The following is a 21590-nucleotide window of genomic DNA, read 5'->3' as shown; positions in this document are numbered from 1 at the left end:
GTAAAGGCATTACTCATTCTGGCCCAAGAGTTTAGCTGCTGAAGTTCCCTTCTTGAAGTCATAGCTTCTCAGTCTTGTCAGACTATTGGCACATAGCTTTGTCTTGACAGTTTGTTGAATTTGACTCTTCAAGGCAGCGGCTCATAGCCTTTTAGGTTCAGAGAGCCATGAGCAGCACATTAACCAGTAATGGTAAGCCCCTGATCCTTTTGTCCCTCATGTACAATATAGCCTCTGATCAATGTTACACCATTATTTGAACTTGTGCAAAAGCCAAAAGATACCCCCGAAAAACCTCTCCATTCTTTGACAATCAAAGAGCAGGCAAAGACCCTGGTATCTGCAAACCCCAGAAACAACCTTGGACCAATGGCATTAGTTTAAACTTTAAACTGGACCCCAGAAGCTACTACATTATATGTTCATTTGCATCTACAGACTTTGAAAGGGGACCTCTGACCTCCAGAATTGTTTACATTTACGTGCATATCTGCTTAATTAAAACAAGGGTGCCTCACTCCCCCTCTCTCCAAAATTTTTGCTTTTGTTGCTTGAAGTTGGCCGGTACTTCTCAATTTTTTACTTTCCGACAGTGTTTACTAACCTACCAGCTCTAATAGTAATAAAAGCACCTATCAAGGTACCCAAGGCCACTGTACAACAATACACATAAAATCAAACAATCCAATATACAAACAAAATTAATGAGAACAACAAAAGGCAATATTAAAAAGACTTTTAAAAGGTTTTAAGTCTAGATTTATAAACAGAAAATGAGGTACATGCACAGATTTCCAAAGGCAGGGCATTTCATAGCTATGGGCCTGATACACTAAAAGCCCTGTTGCCCATAGTGTGCAATCTGCATAATGAAATGGCTAATAGCAAAGAGTCAGAAGAACGAAGTATACGTGTTGGAGTATAGGGACAAAGAAAGGTGGGGCTAGACCATGAAGATTTAACTAAACTATCTAACCAATATCTAACTAAAAGGAAAAGTTTATGTTGCATATGGATGGGTAAATGTAGCCAATGCAATTTTAGAAGTATAGGACTAACATGCTCCCATGGTTTTTAGTGGGTAACCACTCTTGCTCCTGAATTTTGTAAATATTGTAATTAGTTCAGACTCCGAACAGGTGTACCAAACAATACTGCATTGCAAACAAAACCACTCTACCTGCCAATAATTTTAGCCCTTTGTAAAATATTGTATTGTATCGTACAGATAAAAGTACTTAGTTCTGTGGCACTTCTGATACACCCAATAAACTAACAGCACTATAACTAAGGCCCACTGTTTTACAAAATAAAACAAATAGTCAATTTATAAAATAACAATATTGTAATTCTGCAGAAAATTAGTGTTCTTCAATTAATATCTGATTTTCTTAATTTTTTATTTAAACAAGATTGCTTTTTTTTAACAAATAAACTCTTCTCTCCTAAGCTTATTCTCAGCCAAGAAGACTTGACTGTTGTGCTAAGAACCCTAAATGAAAATTTACAAGACAGTGAAGACAATTCTGTCACTCCTCCAACAGTGGATATTTCCAAGGATGTATCTACTAATGATCCACAAATGAATCAGAAGCCTGGAGGTGTGGTTTTTAAATCATGTGATCTTTTTATTGTAGTATTATTTTTTTCACATTTAAAACTTTGCTTACTTATAATAGCACTCTATTGAATATTCCAGTGAGTATTTTTTTTCCATGTTTAAAGTTTTGCATTAGTTTGTCATAACTGATTTTAACCATTTTATTTTGATTAAGGTACTACAGTTATCACATCAGCAGTGGTGGAAGCTCAAAAGCCTACCAGACTTAAATCAACCCTTAAGTTGAACTTTCAGTTTGACTCTTTGACGCTGGTATTGTATAGCTCTGCAGGAACACAGGTATCGTAAAAATCAATACATGTGTTGTCTTTTAAATTTGGTGCTGGTGTTGGTATCTCTTTTTAGATATACAACAATTATGATTATTCTTCTCATTGTGTGAATGTTATAATTACAGACCATTTCCTTCCATTCATTTTAAGTAATATTACATATGGAATATGGAACATGGATGTAAATCAGCTCTTCTGATCTTATTTCTATGAAAAAGCAATATACTTACATATTTTAGGAAGTCAGATAACCAAATGTATGTATTCTGAACTGCTAACTATAACAGTACTACATAGATATCCTAAATTTTGTCATTCTTTTTCTGAACCCTATTTACAATATACTTGTGCAGCAAATTATAACCAAGTAACAGGAACGTGCTTCAAAAAACCAGTTTAAGTTGCATTTGCATCCATATTCTGTTCTGTAATATAATGATAATAATAATAAACATCAATGTTTTGCATTAGTTATTTTGTTAATTTATATGCATTCTTGTCCCATTACCTTGAACTAAAAAGTAGATTTGAAAGTGAGTGGATGAATGTCTGCCTCATTAGTTCCAAATTACTAAATTTTTTTTTATTGCACAACTATAATGGATTGTTTTAAAATTAAATACTAAGAAACTATCAGTAGTGTGAAACGTCTGTGGTAGGAGCTTTGTTCCTATTCTCATTTATGAAACCGTTACATCTGAGTGTGGTCATTTTCATGTTGGTTTAACCTGTTAATAATAACTTGGCTTGACAGTATTAAAGTTAACTGTAAAAGAAGAAAACAATTTTTCCTTCGTCCTTGTGAATAGAACTCCTGGTAGGATCTGAAATACCACAATGAATTCACATCATTTATTATAATGAGCACTTTATTTTATAAGCTAAGTTTTTCATAAAATATAAAAACTAAATATGAACAGAAAACAACATGAACAAAAATTTTTGGCCTCTAAAAAATCTAAATGACAACAGAAAAATCAATTTTTGTTTCTAGATTGTATCTAATCCTACATCAGCGAGCATCCTAGCCACACTGTGGGTATACCACCATTGGCTACAATACATCCACTCCATGGTCTGTTTCCAAGATCAGTAGAGACAGACTACAGAAAACTTTTCCACATAGGAAATCCAAAATACTCATTAGGAATAATTCAAAACAATACTTAATAAATACACATATATTTTTACATGCTTATATATAGTGTATTGCATTCATTTATTGGTCTGTCATGTCACACTTTTGACTCTATATCCATAAGCCCTGCCTCTTAAAATAGATTTATTTCAATTGTTGAAATTACAAGCATATATTCATCTTGTGATCACATACTTCTGCCTCTTTTGTGAAGTATCAGTGAAAATATTTAGGTTTTATGTTGTTTTGTATTTTCTGATTTTTGAGACCATTAGGTCAGTGGTACTCAAATGGTTTTGCACCCAGGACCACTTTGCTAAAGTCAAATCTAACAGCTTACCATCTGAGGTCACAGTCACCTGTTAGGTTAATTTTGCATTGTATATCCCAAATTTATTTTACAAAAGATATTCATGTAAAAAATACTAAGGCTCTAATCTGATGTGGCTATATTTGTGCTTAAAAGTCCAAGATTTCAGACAGTGATCCCTAATAACCACTTAGCCATGAAGATTGATTAGCAGCAGGCAGCCTGTAAATCCTAATATGTATGTCACAGACAACATGGAGGTTAAAAGGACTGCCTTGACCAGAAATGGACTATCTAGGCTGACATCAAAGTGAGTTCAGAAGAGACATCTGCTCAGTGACTGAGATCAGCTGGACTGGAGAGGGACTGAAGTGGAATTGTTGCATGTGAGAAGGTGTGAGAGAGAGAGAGAGAGAGAGAGTACAAGACTATAAGTAAACAGGAGCAGAGTAGGTAGGTAGGTGTGGCATTGAAGTCAAAGATGTTAACATCCAAAAGAAAGTTACACGATATACTCTGTGGTGGTGGTTTTAGACCTTTTTTTTCATGTGTTTACTGTAAGCATATTGCTTGAGTATTACACGATATACTCTTTGGTGGTGGTTTTAGACCTTTTTCTCATGCGTTTACTGTAAGCATATTGCTTGAGTAGTTGTGGTTTTGGCTCACAGCCTTGATTGTTACAAATAAAGGCTTAAGTAAGTACATAAAAGACTAATATATCTGACTTTGCCCTGAAGAAGGTCAGTTTGCAGAACACTTTGACTCACACTTGGGGACCACACTTTAAGAACTCCTGCTTTTGGGTAAAGGCCTGTTTATTCTTTGTGCATCCATGTAGCTGCAAGGGTCCGCTTGATATGAAATTTTTCAGCAGTCATGTCGTATAGCCAGATTTTTCTGTTCACGCGCACCTGTGCATGTCAACTGCGCAAGCAGTAGACAACATAACCTGGACACATTCAAAGAGAAGGCCAGTGTGCACACATGGAGCAATTCTGCATTAGTACAGTGCCACACACAATTGTTCTATAAAAAAACAGGGATTGTACTACAAACAAAACAGGGTGCATATCTTCTGTCTGTGGCTGTGCCCACAGCTGCCTCAGTCAGTTCAGTTTTGGAGTATAAACATTCCTTGGTGGTGTAAATAATTTGGAGTCATTCATAGAGCTGTAAAAACAGCCAAATATCTATTATATTAAAAAGAAAATAATAATAATATTAACCAAAACCAAACCAAAAAATGAAGCTAAATTGCACAAATAAACAATTTAGATGAATGCTATACTATATTCTTTGCTAATTTATCTCAATTTAATTGTTATGTATATTTTGGCAGAGAAGAAATACAGTATAGTAACTCTAACTTGAGTAACTGGAAAGCTGTGGAGATTTGGTTAATATCAGAAGGCACTTGAGGACAAGAAATGTAAACAGAATACTTGATGAACGAAATTTACATTTCCTGCTGCAGACAGTACACCATTTGTAAAACAGAATTTTTTGGATCAGAGCTTATGACAGTGTACAAAAGAGTTTCTCAAAAGAATTCCGGTATTTTCTTCCTACTCTGTACAGTGGTGTCATGTGCTGTCTGTTTCCAAGTGCATTTGTAGAGGGTTCTCAAAATGGCATTGTATGGTGATGTGAATTTTAGACGCAAAAACCCCTACCACAAACAATTTTGAAAATGCTGGAAATATTCACAAAAATCATGCAGATTATTCTCTTTTCTACCTCACTACCCAAATCTTGTTCCATCAGTTTTAAATCTCTTTGAGCCCTTAAACATGCCATCTATAGGAAAATATTATATGGTAGAAATGAAGTGTTTGTGAGTGCAGAATTTAAACTGCTACATGGATGGAATACATGTTACTGTTAGAAACAGAGGTGAGTGGGCCTGTAATGGACTGGTACCCTAATTTGAACTGAGCAGGTTGAGAAGGCTATGCTATTTCAGGTGGATTTAATAACCAGTAATTTTTTATAACAAACATCTGTTAAATCAAATATTTCGTTTTATATTCTGTGTAAACTTTTATAGCTGTGCATTGAACAACAAGAGTATGTGTCCTAATGTTCCTTAAAGTATATTGAAAGTAATTTATATGTGCTTACTGGCATATGTTGAAGGTCTTACCAGGGGTATTTCCTGGTAAACAAAATAACATGAATTTTATGGTGTAAACTTTACAAGCATTTTACTTTCTTACATCTAATAATAATAATAATAATAAATTTTATTTATATTGCACTTTATATTTTAGCAATCCCAAAGTGTATCTGTTAAAAGAACACAGTTTTCTTAGGAACATATGACTCATATATGATTAAGATTTGTTAATTTTTTTCTGAATACAATTATACAGATTACAACTTTGGAACCAAGAGATGAACATCTGAAACTTGCACAATTTACTTTAGGATTGATTTCAACTTCTGTAACAATGCTTTCTGATAGTTCCATGAAGGCCTCTGTAAAACTTTCAAACTGTCTGCTGGATGATAAACGTCAGAAAGTACAGAAGGCTTCCTGCAGGTACAAATCATTTTCAAATTTTGAATTTGCCATGATAGATTTCAAATTGTATGTAATACAACAGTATATTGTTAAATGCCTAAAAATATAATTGTTGAACTGTACATACACACTGTTGTAAAGGATAAGGTGTCCAGAAGCAAATGCCACCCCAATATCATGGGAGATCATACAATTTTGACCATCTATTCCAGTGAATAGGTTTGTTTGTCTGTCATGTAGTATTGGCCTGCTATGCCAGTGAATAGGTTTGTCTATTATGCTCATAACAGCTGTTAATCAGTCTTACCATTAAAAGGTGGTAATTAAACAGGTTCAGATTATAATGACTTTTAGACACTTACATTGTGGGCTTGAAGCACTATTATATTAATTTTTCCCCCAGCAGAATACTGCATTGTGGTGAAGAGTAATGCATCAAGATATTAATTACATGATTAAGTAATTATCAGCTTTGTTTTGAGCAGTACCAATAATTAAAGAGAAAATCATTCTCACTTGATTTTCCTTACCTTTCTCTGTTAATGGGAGTCCTGTCTGTTAAGTTTTAAAAGTTATTTACTTTTTTCCCTTTTTCTTATTTAAGCATGCCATCATACAGCCAAGTCACTCTTTTTCACCCAAGTTCAAATTCAGTACTTTCATATGTTATTCTTATTTCCAAAGGTGATGAAATAAGTTTCCAAATGAGATAAAAATGTCAGAAAAATGTGTCAGGAACCACCAGGAAAAAATGATCAAATATTCTACAAAAATATGCCTAATTTTTTTTCCAACTTTCACTGTTTTCAAAAAAGCAACTACTGCATCAAGTAGCATACCTGAAAATATATGCTCCATATGTCTTATTGAAGGGCAGACATTGTTCTTTCAGAATATACAAGTATAAATTATAGCAGAGTAATAACAACGTGTATAACAACATGTATCAATGTTGTTTTTACCCAAAAATATATTTAGAATGTTACTGTTAGTGTCATAATGGTTGCAATAAACTTCCAAACACCATAACAGTAACACAGAATGCGTGTTCAAATAGTTAGGAACACCAAAAAAAGTTATCAGATGTCTCCAACCAATAATTTTTTTTATTTTACTGTTTTGAAATGGTAAAAACTAATTATTTTTCTGTGCTTTTACAAAAAATGTACAAATTTTTCAAATAAGTACTCATAATATACACATCCTTTATTGATAGCCCAGGGGTGCCCAATATGTCAATCACGATTGGCCACTAGATCAGAAAGGTAGTGCAGGTAGATTGCGTGGCATTCAGAAACTTTTTTTTTTTTTTTTTAGATATTAGTCTATCTATCGATTGACGTGCAGGATGGCCAGTCTGAGATCTCGTCTCTTCTAACACACGGGTCACCACGCACACACGATCAAACGCACAATGTTTTCTTTCAACATGTCACATTCACAGTGCGTTTGTATGATCTGTCATTGGTATTCCAAAGAAGAGAAATGTGGAGAGGCATTTTCAAACTGTTCATATAAACTATAAAAGAAAGGTGACGGAACTAAAATCACAGTTAATCGGACAGCAGTCATTTTTCACTCACTGAATTCAAAAGCAAAGGCAGCCACTGAAGCATTGTTCCGGGTGAGTCACTCCATCATTAAGCATAAGTCCTTCTAAGATGGAGAGGTCTTCGTTGAGGCAGCTGACTCATTGTTTCGGGGTTTTAAAAACAAACTAGAAATACTATATTCAATCAAAGCTCTTCAGCTGTCAAGAAGTACAGTTATACGGTGCTGTGAATTGCCTATGATTTGACACAGCACCTTTTAAGGACATTGCGGACTGCAAGTGTTTCTCACTGCAATTAGATGAGTCTACGGACATAAGTGATACAGCATAGTTGTGCATTTTAATTTGATGGTGTTTACAGATATGACTGTAGAAGAGGAGCTGTTAACAATAATGCCCATGAAAGAACACACGCGGGGAGAGGACATTTTTCAGTCTTTCAAAATCTTTATTGAGACAACCCAGCTCCCAGTGTGTAAATTGATGTCAATCACTATGGACGTCTTGAGGAGGCTAACTGCAACTATTTTGACCTCTTGCTACACAGTGATGTGAGATGGCTTAGTAGGGGGAAATTCATGCAGAGATTTCGAGACCTGTTTTCGGGGATGAAGGAGTTTCTCCTTGTCATTAAACACGCAGAATACAAGCAAGTTATTGACGATCAGTGGCTGCTAGACTTGGCATTTTTAACCAATATGACCAACATTTTGAATGAGCTTACTTTAAACCTGCAAGGAAAAGACAAAACCTTGGTCAATATGTCAGCTCAGTTAATGCTTTCAAACGTAAAATGCAACATCTGTCCTCAAAGCTGCAGCGCCATGCTTTAGGGAACTTCCAAAACCTCGCTTCAGAGCTGTAGACGCAACAGAAGGCGTGTGCTCAACTTGTCAGTGTGCACTACACAGAGCAGATTGAAAATTGTCTGTTTAGACTTTGACAGACTGTTTCAAGACTTTGCTTTACTCGAGCCAATCGCTACATTTATGTGCTATCCATTTAGGGAAGATGCTGAGGATGATTTACTCGCATCAGAAATTACAAATTGTTTCACCTGAACTCGTCTACAGTGGAGGAAGAGATTTTGACACTGCAGAACTTACTCACAGAGGAAATGTACCCAAACATGAGGAAATGTGCTACCTCCTTGACTGCATTATTCAGCTGTACCTATTTATGCGAGTCAGCCTTTTCCCACATATAGTACACATATCCATTAATGAAACCCCATAGCCTGTCTATCATTTTGAAGGGCATAACCTACTCTTATCAGAATGTATACAATTACTAAAGAAATTGTAATTTAATAACAACACTAATAGTTGGAAGATTCAAAAATGTCTTCACAAAAAAAAAATTCTAAAATATGATCACATAATCAACTTGATCTGTAATGACAGAGGTCATCCAAAAAAAAAAAAAAAAACGATACCAGGGCTTTCCTCCCCCGGCAGCACCCAAGGCCAATGCAACTCTGTGGATGTCCTAACTGAGACCAGTCTAGAAGAACACGAACGAACTGCTCTTGACATCTGTATTTGCCTAATCTATCCAATATTCTTTATTCCAAGTTGGGCTGAGGATTGCAAGGCGTGCTGGCCTGGCTGTATCTCCTCCTCCACCATCTTTTCATTATGAAGTCCAACCCAGTCCCACCATCCCATTCAGGATGCCCGTCCATCCTTTGGCACTTAAATGATCCAATAGCTTACAAGCAAATGAGAAATGAAGTAGGACGCTCTAGTACTGACATTCATATTGATCTTTGTGGTGATCAACATTAAATAGAAAGTTGAATGAAGTGTCGTTTGAAAGCTGAAACACCCCTCATTTTGGCCTGTCAGTCAAAATGAACATGTTCAATCAGAACATCTGAGAATACCTGGTGGTGGCGAGCCAATGAGAAATGGCAGTTCAGCCATATTTGAAGAATTAAAAACATAACATGCAGTCATGCAATGCAGCATTTAACTGCAAAACACTGTCCTTTTAATTTTGCATTTATATTTGATTCCGCTGGTGGGCCCAAAACAGTGGGGCCGAGTTCAACTGGTTGTCCCTCATATTGCCTTACTTTGGATTAGTGTAGGATAGCTCTAAACAGTATTGGGGAAATAAACGTTTTTTTTACACTTCTATTTTCGTATATATTTAAGAGCAAATAGCAGCAGTGTTTTATGCATTGAGTAAAATATATTTCATTATGTGGAAACAAGAGCAAATTGTTTGGTGTTCATAATCGTTTTTCCATGATTTGTAGAATGGTGGAAATGAAATCTGGATCTGAAAAAAATGTGATGGTGGACATAAATTACAGACAGTCAGCTGAAGGCACTGTTCTTGATACAGTTGTCCGGGACATTTACCTTTGTGCTAGTATGGAGTTTCTTCTCACAGTTGCAGATGTCTTTGTTCAGGCTAGTCAGCAGAGTTACAAAGCTACTCAGAACACCACCAAGCAAGTGGTGGTTGCAACAAAAGAGCAAGGTTGGTAAGATAAACAACAAACATTCTAAACTGAGATTTGTATAGTACTTTGAAAAAGGCATTAATTCAGTTTTTGAAATGTTGTATAAATTTTTGCATTTCCATGGTAACACTATTTACTTTTGTTCCTTGCTATGTTATTTTTTAATATACTATATTTTCTTATTCATTCTACTTTATTACAGTAATTTCCTCTCAGCCAGTTGCCAGAATGGAAATAAATGTGCAAGTGAAAAATCCAGAGATTGTTTTTGTAGCAGATTTGTCAAGAGGAGATGCACCATCTTTGGTAGTCACAACACAGTGTGAAGTCAGCATTAAAAATGACTCCAATATTCAACAGATGACAGCAACCATTAAAGATCTGAAAGTTGTTGCTTGTCCATTTTTAACTGAAATGAGAAAAAATAACATCACAACAGTATGTTTTTTATGTTAGCTAGTTTTAATTTAATTAGGCATTTTAAAAAATAATAATAATATAATTATTACAATTATCATCCCAGGTTCTCCATCCCTGTGATGTGTTTTTTCAAAGCTTACAGAATACAGCTCTGCCACAAGAAATTGAGCTTGCTATTAAATCCCTTACTCTGAAGGTTTGTAGTTTATTTTCTAATTTCCTAACTTTGCATTTTATAATTTTGTCAATAAATCCCAATTATTTTGCCATTTACATTTTTTATGGTAATTAAATACACTTTCTTTCAAACTTTAGGTGAAAGAGTTGAAAGTGTGTGTGTGTGTGTGTGTGTGTGCGTGTGTGTGTGTGTGTGTGTGTGTGTGTTTTTGCAAATTTTTTATTCATAGTGTTTATGGGTGCGTAACACAGAAACCAAGTCTTATCCTGTTTGTTTCGTTTATGTATGTTCATTCTCATGCAGTTTATACCTGCTAATTAGCCTAACACCTATATGTTATAGCTGTAAAAGACAAAAGCAGATAATCTGGAAAAAAGATATGCTCACATAGTGATAGAACCCCACTGAACCCCACTATTTTGAAGATATGAGACAGCAGCACCAAGTGTGCTACAATGCCTCCATAAATAATAGTTCAGACAAATTAAATGCATTTAATTTTTTTAAAAACTTCAGTGTGTTTATATATAAAACAGGCAGATGGTCTTAATTATTTTTATAATTATATATAACAAAATTCGGTATATTGCCACAGTATCAAGTTGCTGTAAGAAATTGGCGCATTCATCTTTACATGTTCTCGTTGTGTTCCTTTATTGCATTACAGTAATCCCTCGTTATATCGCGCTTTGACTTTCGCGGCTTCACTCTATCTCGGATTTTATATGTAAGCATATCCATATTACTAAACGAGAATGGTAAACCGGATATGGACGCAGGGACCTGCCCGTGGACGCAAAAGACGTAGTGCGCAGGCGCCACACAAAGCCCCCCCCCCCTCCAACGAGAATGGTAAACCGGATATGCCCATAGCACATAAAAATAAAAAAGGAGTCAGACGCAGGCGCCACACAAAGCCCATAGCACACAAAAAAGAGGAATCACACCCACGCCCCAGAGTGAAACGGGACAGACTACGGAGTACACACACTAACATAAATAAGAAATGAGACACAAAGCCCCCCTCCACAGGAAAAGCCACTCTCCACTAACAGAAATAAGAAATGAGGCAACGCATAAGAAATTATGCAACGCGCCCATAGCACACAAAAAAAAAGGAGTCACACGCAGGCGCCACACAAAGCCCATAGCACACAAAAAAGAGGAATCACACCCACGCCCCAGAGTGAAACGGGACAGACTACGGAGTACACACACTAACATAAATAAGAATTGAGACACAAAGCCCCCCTCCACTAACAGAAATAAGAAATGAGACAACGCGCCCATAGCACACAAAAAAGAGGAGTCAGACGCAGGCGCTACTCAAAGCCCATAGCACACAAAAAGGAGGAGTCACACACACGACCCAGAGTGAAACAGGACAGACTATGGAGTCCACACGGTGTCACCCATCAAGCCCGAGATTACAGCGCCCAAACCCAGTGTAAAACGGGACAGAATACGGAGTCGAGAAAGGTTCACAAATCAAACACGACATGATACGCCACCCCAGAGTAAAACGGGACAGATTTCGGAGTCCAGAAAGGGTCACAAATCAATTGGAGTACGGAAAGCGCCAGACAGTACGCAAACGCACTACACATGCATGATCCATGCACCTCTAATAACCCGCAAGCAAAAACACGATATAGTACAGAAACCCCACAAATACGGACTCCACAACATATTTGAATCACATTACAGTAATACAATCACACAAACAACAGGACTCAGCGCCCCTCCCCAGAGTAGAACGGGACAGAATGCGGAGTCGAGAAAGGTTCACAAATCAAACCTGACATGATACACCACCCCAAAGCAAAACGGGACAGACTACGGAGTCCAGAAAGGGTCACAAATCAATTGGAGTACGGAAAGCGCCAGACAGTACGCAAACACACTACACATGCATAATTCACGCACCTCTAATAACCCACAAGCAAAAACATGATATACTACAGAAACCACACAAATACGGACTCCACAACATATTTGAATCACATTACAGTGATACAATATTTACAGTGCAACCACACAAGACACAGGCACAACACCTGATCGGCAATAAGAATAAACGAACACTCCGTATTAAAGGTTCGTCATCCTCGCACGTGAAGACTATATAGCATAACTTAATCATCACATTACAGTCATACATTTTTAACAATTCAACCACAGAAAACGCTACGTATTAACAATAAGTGCAATCCATTATCCATGTTACTAGCGCTAAACAAGGAAGAACTAATGTAATTGCGCTCACGCCTCCAAAACAATAGACCAGATAACACTGTTAACGCGACGGGCTATATTATGTCCAAAGAATATTGATGTGGATCACATAATTAACCAAGTCATTGCATTACTACCTGGAGAAAGCCGCCTCTTTCTAAGTACTGACAAAATTGATTCTGCAGACGACATTGAACATCTTAATTTCCCTTTACAATATCTGAACACTATTAACCCGGCCGGATTGCCACAACACAATGTTAACCTTAAAATCGGAAAAATTGTCATGCTATTAAAAAACGTTAATACTAAACAGGGTTTATGCAACGGTACACGTTTAGTCATCAACACCATGTCAAACAATGTTATTAAAGCAAAAATACTTACAGGATCAAATACTGACAATACTGTTTTAATTCCTAGAATTCACCTTACAAGTTCTGCCCTTCAATTGCCATTTACACTTGGGCGACGCCAATTTCCCAGTAAACCTGCATTTGCCATTACAATCAACAAATCTCAAGCACAGACCATGGACAAAGTTGGTATATACCTCTCTGAGCGCGTATTTGGACATGGACAACTTTATGTAGCCTTCTCATGAGTTCGGTGTTCATCTGACATTAAAATTAAAGTTATAAATATTCCAATACCAAGAAAAAATCATTCAAGGACAACAAACCATCTTTACTACAAATATTGTATATAAAGAGATATTCCAATAAATCTTTATGATTTGCCATACAATGCGTTCTTTACTTCCTATCCACCGTCTGAAACTGCGGAGGCAAAACAAGCACGGGTTCAAACTGAACGAGCTCAACTGACGGATATACGCCTACAACGCGCGTCTCAAACCGCAGAAGCAGGGCAAGCGCGGGTTCAAAACAACGCAAGCTCCTACAACGCGCGTCTGAAACTACAGCTGACCAGCGGGCACGGGTTCAAAACACCGGGGTTAGGCGAGCGAAGCGATGCAGGGGGCGGAGCCCCCTTGTATAAATATATATCACGGATTTTTTGCTGGTTCGCGGATTTCTGCGGACAATGGGTCTTTTAGTTTCTGGTACATGCTTCCTCAGTTGATTTTCCCAGTTGATTTCATACAAGGGATGCTATTGGCAGATGGCTGAGAAGCTACCCAACCAGAGCGCGTATTACTATTAAATAAAACTCCTCAAATATATTGTGAGCACGGTGGCTGTTCGCACCCCTAGAGGATATGGCCGCTCCTCAAAAAACGCTGAAAGATTACCTTCACGTTGCTCCCTTCTGTGCAGCTGCTTTGTCAAGCGACATGCTTCCCGCACGGTGCTTCGCATACTTAAAAGCTCGAAGGGCACATATTGATTTTTGATTGTTTGTTTTTCTCTGTCTCTCTCTCTCTGACATTCTCTGCTTCTGACGGAGGATGTGTGAGCAGGGGGGCTGTTCTCACCCCTAGACGATACAGATGCTCGTCTAAAAATGCTGAAAGATTACCTTCACGTTGCTCCCTTCTGTGCAAACAAGCATACAAAAATGCTTTTTTCTTTCTCTGACATTCTCTGCTCCTGAAAGCGCACTCCTTTGAAGAGGAAGATATGTTTGCATTCTTTTAATTGTGAGACGGAACTGTCATCTCTGTCTTGTCATGGAGCACAGTTTAAACTTTTGAAAAAGAGACAAATGTTTGTTTGCAGTGTTTGAATAACGTTCCTGTCTCTCTACAACCTCCTGTGTTTCTGTGCAAATCTGTGACCCAAGCATGACAATATAAAAATAACCATATAAACATATGGTTTCTACTTTGCGGATTTTCACTGTTCGGGGGGTCTGGAATGCAACCCCCGCGATAGAGGTGGGATTACTGTACACATATGGACACTGGTGAGATATTTGTTGGAGCACTGATTGTGTATATTACAGTGGTGTGAATATGTGATGTATTTAGCCTTTGCTTTTTTAATGTTTGCCTTTTGAGTCAATTACCAAACCAACATGAAACAACAAGAACTTTCAATGGAAGATAAGTAAGAAGTATGTATGAATGAAAAGAAATATTAAGTCAGAACCATAGCATAGAAACTGGGTAGAAAAATCAATATTGAACATTTTGAAAAAGAAATAAATACTAGTACACATAGCAGTTGACAGTGATTAAGCTGATCCATCCATCATCCAACCCGCTATATCCTAACTACAGGGTCACGGGGGTTTGCTGGAACCAATCCCAGCCAACACAGGGTGCAAGGCAGGAAACAAACCCCAGGCAGCGTGCCAACCCACCGCAGAGCACACACACCAAGCACACACTAGGGTCAATTTAGGATCGCCAATGCACCTAACCTGCATTTTTTTGGACTGTGGGAGGATACCCACATACACAGGGAAAACATGCAAACTCCATGCAGGGATGACCCGGGAAGCAAACCCAGGTCCCCTAACTGCGAGGCAGCCACACTACCACTGCACCACCCGCAGCATTTCATGCAATCATGTTATGAATTGTATGTCCCTGACTCAAACATGGCTGCAAGTTATAGGTTTTCGAAGTTGTTGTGCTTCCCTGAAATGAGTGATGAAATACAAAATGTGTTTTTTTACTATATGTGCACAGGAATACAGCACAAATTCGACAGTATTTATTAATGGAATGTCCATATTCAAGATTAGAATATACCTTTTGGATATGTTTCATTGTAGAGGCTGCTAGTCTTGCTGAACAGTTGTGAATTTCATAGCATGGGTGACCTGTCTAGGTTTTTCTGACATTTATGGGGCTATCAGGTTTGTGCTGTACAAACCAGAGCACAATTCAGTGATGAAGTATGAAAATAAACACAAAAAGGCTTACAATAAATAAGGATGGTTTGGACACACAAAGACATTTTTCTCTGAAATTAAATATACTTTTCATATTTGTTCTTTATATTTAGGTTTCACCAATTATTATCAACACAGTATTAACTATCATCTCAGCACTTTATCCGACTGCAGAGACTCCAGCAGAACTAACCAGTCCAGTTCCACCAAATTTGTGGGATACAAAAGATGCTAAAGATCTTAATCTATGGTTTCTAGAAGAACAAACTAACACTGAAGACAAACCAGTGACTCCACTCATTCCTACAGGAGAGTCTTTGAAAATGAATATTGAATCAATAATAGTCACACTTGAGGCTGGTATCGGACATAGAACTGTCCCAATGTTGCTTGCAAAATCTAGTTTTTCAGGGGATGTAAAAAACTGGAGTACCCTCATCAATCTTCAGAGCAGTATACATTTGGAGGTAATTGATGCACGTTTTCTTTATTCTTCTCACACATGCATAATATAAGTTTAATGAAATCATGTTAAAAATTCTAAAAGGCAAAGATGATTCTAATTAGAATATCACATTGATTCACAAGAGATCTGAGAAGTTACTGTGAAATTATGTTTAATTTTTATCTTAGGTACACTATTTTAATGAGATACTGGGCGTCTGGGAACCTCTTTTGGAGCCCTTGGAGAAGGAATCCACTGATGATTTCAGACCATGGTCCTTAAATATTAAGGTATAGAATATTAAAATAAAGGTTAACAAATACTTGTGCTGTTTGGTTTTCTTTGCATAGACATAATTGTCATGGCTCCTTGCTGATTTCAATCATTTGATGGTGAGTAACAAGAAAGTAAGACACAAAGGATGTGAAGTATTACAGGCACTGAATAATGACCTCTTGTTTAATTTATTGTGTGTCTTCCTAATGAAATGTGTAATGTATGCTTCTCATGGTTAGCTCTAACTTAAAGTTTCTAAGCTTGTCTGCATTGAAGTGTTCTATGTGCAAGTGAAAAATATGGGGATCCAAATGAGTCTAGGACCCCCAATATGTTCTGTGGATACTCCCTGAAAGCCTGAAAATAAAAATTTTGAGGGATTTGCCCAAAGAAAAAAACCCTGTTGTGGTAATTACTTAGTGTCCACTAAAGAGTTTGCGAGAAAATATTGTAGCAGAATGCAGGAATCTCTCCAAGAAGGACTGAAAGGTAGCTGTACTTCACAGGATGGATGGGGCAAGATGAGTGTGTAGCAGCAGACTGGATAGGGTTGTTTGACTTGCAGTAGCCACCAGTTAGAAATCATGAATATTTCACTGGTTAGTACTGCTGCTTAATGGATTCCTAAGTCTGAATCCTGCATTGTTAGTGTGGGGTTTGCATGCTGTACAGGTGTATGCATGGGTTTCAAATAGAGGAGTAGATATAACTGTATTTCTCCCTAGAAGGAATTTTGGCGTTTTACAGAAACTCTTTAAATAAATTAAATACATAAATACATTAATATGCACATGCGCACTACGGTCTGACCACACACCACAATTACTAAAAAGCAAGAACATTATAAAGAAAGAAAACTTCTGACTTCGCTGTCCTAGTCTCAGTGAGACATTATGGAATCCTATTGCAGTTGGTATTTAGGAGCCACTATCCAGCTCACTATAGGTTCATATACTTGCATTACCCCTTAACAGGGATGGCTGGATGGTACTGAAGGCACTGGAGAAACCAAAAAACATAATCCACGCAGTGCCGCCAGCTTTATCCAGGCGAGAGTAAGTCTTGTGGAGTTGGTAGATAATTGTATCTTCCACTCCAGTTTTTACCTAAAGGCATACTGCAGTAGGTCCAGGTGGTCTACCACAAGAAACTCGTGTAGTCCAGGATCAGTTGCTCTGTAGTTATTAGGTGAATATAGACATAAGACATGCATATGTAGTAAGTTAAATGATTGAGTTCTCCACTCTTGCACAGTGTTATTTTGAATTATTGTTTTTTTTTTATTGTTTTTTTTTAATTTGGTGTATATTGCTGTACTGGCTATATGTATATGTGTCCTCAGGTACGTTATCGGCAGTGACGGGTTCAAGGGGCTCCGGGAAGGACCCGGTAGCATGGGGCCAACCTGCTCTGTCTCAAAGGTTTCATTGAAAGTAGTGCTGTGTAGGTTAATATGGGTGTCAAGGCATGGAAAAGGGCTCCAAGCAGTGGAATGGATTGCACATTTTTCACTTGATGCTGTCAGATTATCTCTGTTCCATGCAAAAGCGTGCTATATTTAAGTGGGTCCACTTCTACTGTATTTTTAAAATCAGTAAGTAATTTTTACAACATCATTAATTAAGCACACAAAACAAAAAACAAACGTACGGTTGTTCTCAATGTTAACAGCAGTTGGTACAAGGCAGAAAACATCCCTTGACAAGGACGTTCATTTTTTGAATTAGTAGATTGTTCAGTATGCTGACAAGTGGAGATCTGAAGTAGACTGCAAAGTTGTGAAGGTTTGGTTTATTTTAAATCAGTGTATTTTAATAACAGTTTGCAATCTTGTTTCTCAATAGGCCTTCTTTTTTAATGTTTCATAGAACCTGGCATTGCATCAGGAGCACTGTTAAATATGTCAGGGCCCAGAACAGAACTGTCCTAATGGGCCTTGCATTAGCATCACAACCATTTAATAAAACTTACTAGTGGAACATTATCGATGTGTATTTTCCAGCATTTCAAGATGAATGGAAACATAACATTGCCAATGCAATGTTCTTATATAGGTAAAATATCTGAAGCTTCATTTTGCATATGGTATTAAAAATTCAAGAGGTCTCCATTCTGCTTTCACAGTGACAAAGTATATCTTCTTCAAATGATTCAGGTGACATTCAAAAGCTATTTTCAAATCACTGGATATTCTTAAAGACATTGCCTTCACAGAAATGAAGTTGTGCACAGTGTATGTGTAATACTTGTTAATTTTCATCATGTCATCATTTATGTGTTAGTGTTTTCTTGAATAAATAACCTCTTAATACCCAGATAATTAGCTTTAAAATAGTTTTGTTGGCTGGAGTTTGCACAGTACTGTATATACATTGAAGTCTTGACTATAAATTATGGTAGGTGTCATTTTAAATGAAGTTTATGAAATCTAGAATCTACAATCTAGAAAATCTTACTGTATTTTTTAAATTTCTTAATATCATATCAGTATACCTCAGTATGTTTTATTTCTTCTGATGAAGTTTATTTTGGAAAGGACAAGTAGTAGTTTAAATAAGGTATGTTAGGTAGGAAATAAGGTTCATTTTGTGTTTTTGACTTATCAGTCTTTATGCAGAACAGTATACTGTATTTGTGACACCTCTTGCTTGGCCTTACTAAATAGATTTTTCTATTTAGGTGCAATAGTGTAAACTTTTGGGGAGACTGTTAGATTTGTCAACCATATTTTTTATATACAGTGGTGTGAAAAACTATTTGCCCCCTTCCCGATTTCTTATTCTTTTGCATGTTTGTCACACAAAATGTTTCTGATCATCAAACACATTTAACCATTAGTCAAATATAACACAAGTAAACACAAAATGCAGTTTTTAAATGATGGTTTTTATTATTTAGGGAGAAAAAAAATCCAAACCTACATGGCCCTGTGTGAAAAAGTAATTGCCCCCTTGTTAAAAAATAACCTAACTGTGGTGTATCACACCTGAGTTCAATTTCCGTAGCCACCCCCAGGCCTGATTACTGCCACACCTGTTTCAATCAAGAAATCACTTACATAGGAGCTGCCTGACACAGAGAAGTAGACCAAAAGCACCTCAAAAGCTAGACATCATGCCAAGATCCAAAGAAATTCAGGAACAAATGAGAACAGAAGTAATTGAGATCTATCAGTCTGGTAAAGGTTATACAGCCATTTCTAAAGCTTTGGGACTCCAGCGAACCACAGTGAGAGCCATTATCCACAAATGGCAAAAACATGGAACAGTGGTGAACCTTCCCAGGAGTGGCCGGCCGACCAAAATTACCCCAAGAGCGCAGAGACGACTCATCCGAGAGGTCACAAAAGACCCCAGGACAACGTCTAAAGAACTGCAGGCCTCACTTGCCTCAATTAAGGTCAGTGTTCACGACTCCACCATAAGAAAGAGACTGGGCAAAAACGGCCTGCATGGCAGATTTCCAAGACGCAAACCACTGTTAAGCAAAAAGAACATTAGGGCTCGTCTCAATTTTGCTAAGAAACATCTCAATGATTGCCAAGACTTTTGGGAAAATACCTTGTGGACTGAGGAGACAAAAGTTGAACTTTTTGGAAGGCAAATGTCCCGTTACATCTGGCGTAAAAGGAACACAGCATTTCAGAAAAAGAACATCATACCAACAGTAAAATATGGTGGTGGTAGTGTGATGGTCTGGGGTTGTTTTGCTGCTTCAGGACCTGGAAGGCTTGCTGTGATAGATGGAACCATGAATTCTACTGTCTACCAAAAAATCCTGAAGGAGAATGTCCGGCCATCTGTTCGTCAACTCAAGCTGAAGCGATCTTGGGTGCTGCAACAGGACAATGACCCAAAACACACCAGCAAATCCACCTCTGAATGGCTGAAGAAAAACAAAATGAAGACTTTGGAGTGGCCTAGTCAAAGTCCTGACCTGAATCCAATTGAGATGCTATGGCATGACCTTAAAAAGGCGGTTCATGCTAGAAAACCCTCAAATAAAGCTGAATTACAACAATTTTGCAAAGATGAGTGGGCCAAAATTCCTCCAGAGCGCTGTAAAAGACTCATTGCAAGTTATCGCAAACGCTTGATTGCAGTTATTGCTGCTAAGGGTGGCCCAACCAGTTATTAGATTCAGGGGGCAATTACTTTTTCACACAGGGCCATGTAGGTTTGGATTTTTTTTTCTCCCTAAATAATAAAAACCACCATTTACAAACTGCATTTTGTGTTTACTTGTGTTATAGTTGACTAATGGTTAAATGTGTTTGATGATCAGAAACATTTTGTGTGACAAACATGCAAAAGAATAAGAAATCAGGAAGGGGGCAAATAGTTTTTCACACCACTGTAACTGTTGAGCTAATTATTTCTGAATTTGTATTGTATTAAGCTACATTGTAGTGAGAAATCAATGTCAAATACACGTGTTCTGTGTCCAGACTTGGTAAGACCTTCTTGGATATGTTATAAAAAGTTTAGTGCTGATTGTTCTAATACCTCTGTGAAAAACAATTGTAAAATTACTGATGAGTTAAATATGATGTCCTTATGGTACAATTTCTGAGTGCAGAAATAGTGAAAGAAAAGCCCAATTTTAAACTAAAATTAAAATAAAGGTAAACATGAATACAGTATCTTATTGAACATAAAATTAATTTTAGTACATTGCACACAATGGAAATTTTTTTTTTAAACTGACCTGGCGCTGTTCATTTCACTATTAGCCCTGAGAATGCAGAACATTCTAATACTGGCAAATATAAAGACTGTGTACAATTTCAGCCACAACAAGTTGAAATCTTTTTTTTAAATATCACCAGCAGATTGAAGTCAGGCAGATCTTTCTTCCTTTCACAGCTTCATTTCATTCATTCCATATGTTACAGGTGAGTTGATTTGTTAGACACTGAGGAAAAAGACAGAGACACAGAGCAGTTGTAAGCTCATTACTATAACAAGTTTACTTACGGTATACTGTATTTAGTTATAGTACTATATATATGGAAGTTTAAAATAGCTTGAGATAAGGGGTCATTTAAAAAAATGAAAAGATTTTGTGGCACTAATTTGGAATCTGTCCCAAAAAATCTTAATTACAACTGCTCTCTAAGAACATACTATTGGTTAGTAAAATGCAGTATTAGTAGCATTTCGTTTTTGCTGTGATGTACTTGAGATTCTGCTAATAATAAGAATACAAGTATATCATAAAAATGAGCAGATCAAAGGAATTAAGCCATAATAGTCATTACGGTTTAGAAGCCTAGTTATCTTGCATAAATTGAAAATAAAACTGAAATATAATAGACAAAAAGACATTCTACATCTAG

General features: G+C 37.0%; 2 protein-coding genes across 3 annotated transcripts in view; one reads left to right on the top strand and one right to left on the bottom strand.

Annotated features, from left to right (window-relative positions):
• vps13a (vacuolar protein sorting 13 homolog A) overlaps positions 1 to 21590 on the top strand; it is a 285577-nt gene that overhangs the window by 148336 nt on the left and 115651 nt on the right. For both annotated transcript variants that reach the window (XM_028802445.2, XM_028802446.2), the window contains exons 35-42: positions 1451 to 1601; positions 1776 to 1900; positions 5717 to 5886; positions 9684 to 9910; positions 10096 to 10331; positions 10417 to 10509; positions 15645 to 15998; positions 16165 to 16266. In XM_028802445.2, the coding sequence (XP_028658278.1) occupies positions 1451 to 1601; positions 1776 to 1900; positions 5717 to 5886; positions 9684 to 9910; positions 10096 to 10331; positions 10417 to 10509; positions 15645 to 15998; positions 16165 to 16266 (1458 nt within the window). The remainder of the gene's footprint in view (positions 1 to 1450; positions 1602 to 1775; positions 1901 to 5716; positions 5887 to 9683; positions 9911 to 10095; positions 10332 to 10416; positions 10510 to 15644; positions 15999 to 16164; positions 16267 to 21590) is intronic.
• Positions 19754 to 21590, bottom strand: part of LOC114652196 (guanine nucleotide-binding protein G(q) subunit alpha) — a 634881-nt gene continuing 633044 nt past the window's right edge. Inside the window, exon 8 of the transcript XR_007935073.1 lies at positions 19754 to 19769. The gene's annotated coding sequence lies outside the window, so the exon portion shown is untranslated. The remainder of the gene's footprint in view (positions 19770 to 21590) is intronic.

The sequence above is a fragment of the Erpetoichthys calabaricus genome, chromosome 5, assembly GCF_900747795.2.
Source record: "Erpetoichthys calabaricus chromosome 5, fErpCal1.3, whole genome shotgun sequence".
NCBI classification, from domain to species: Eukaryota; Metazoa; Chordata; class Cladistia; order Polypteriformes; family Polypteridae; genus Erpetoichthys; species Erpetoichthys calabaricus.
Note: the sequence above shows the minus strand (reverse complement) of the source record. Positions and strands in the feature narration are given on the sequence as shown.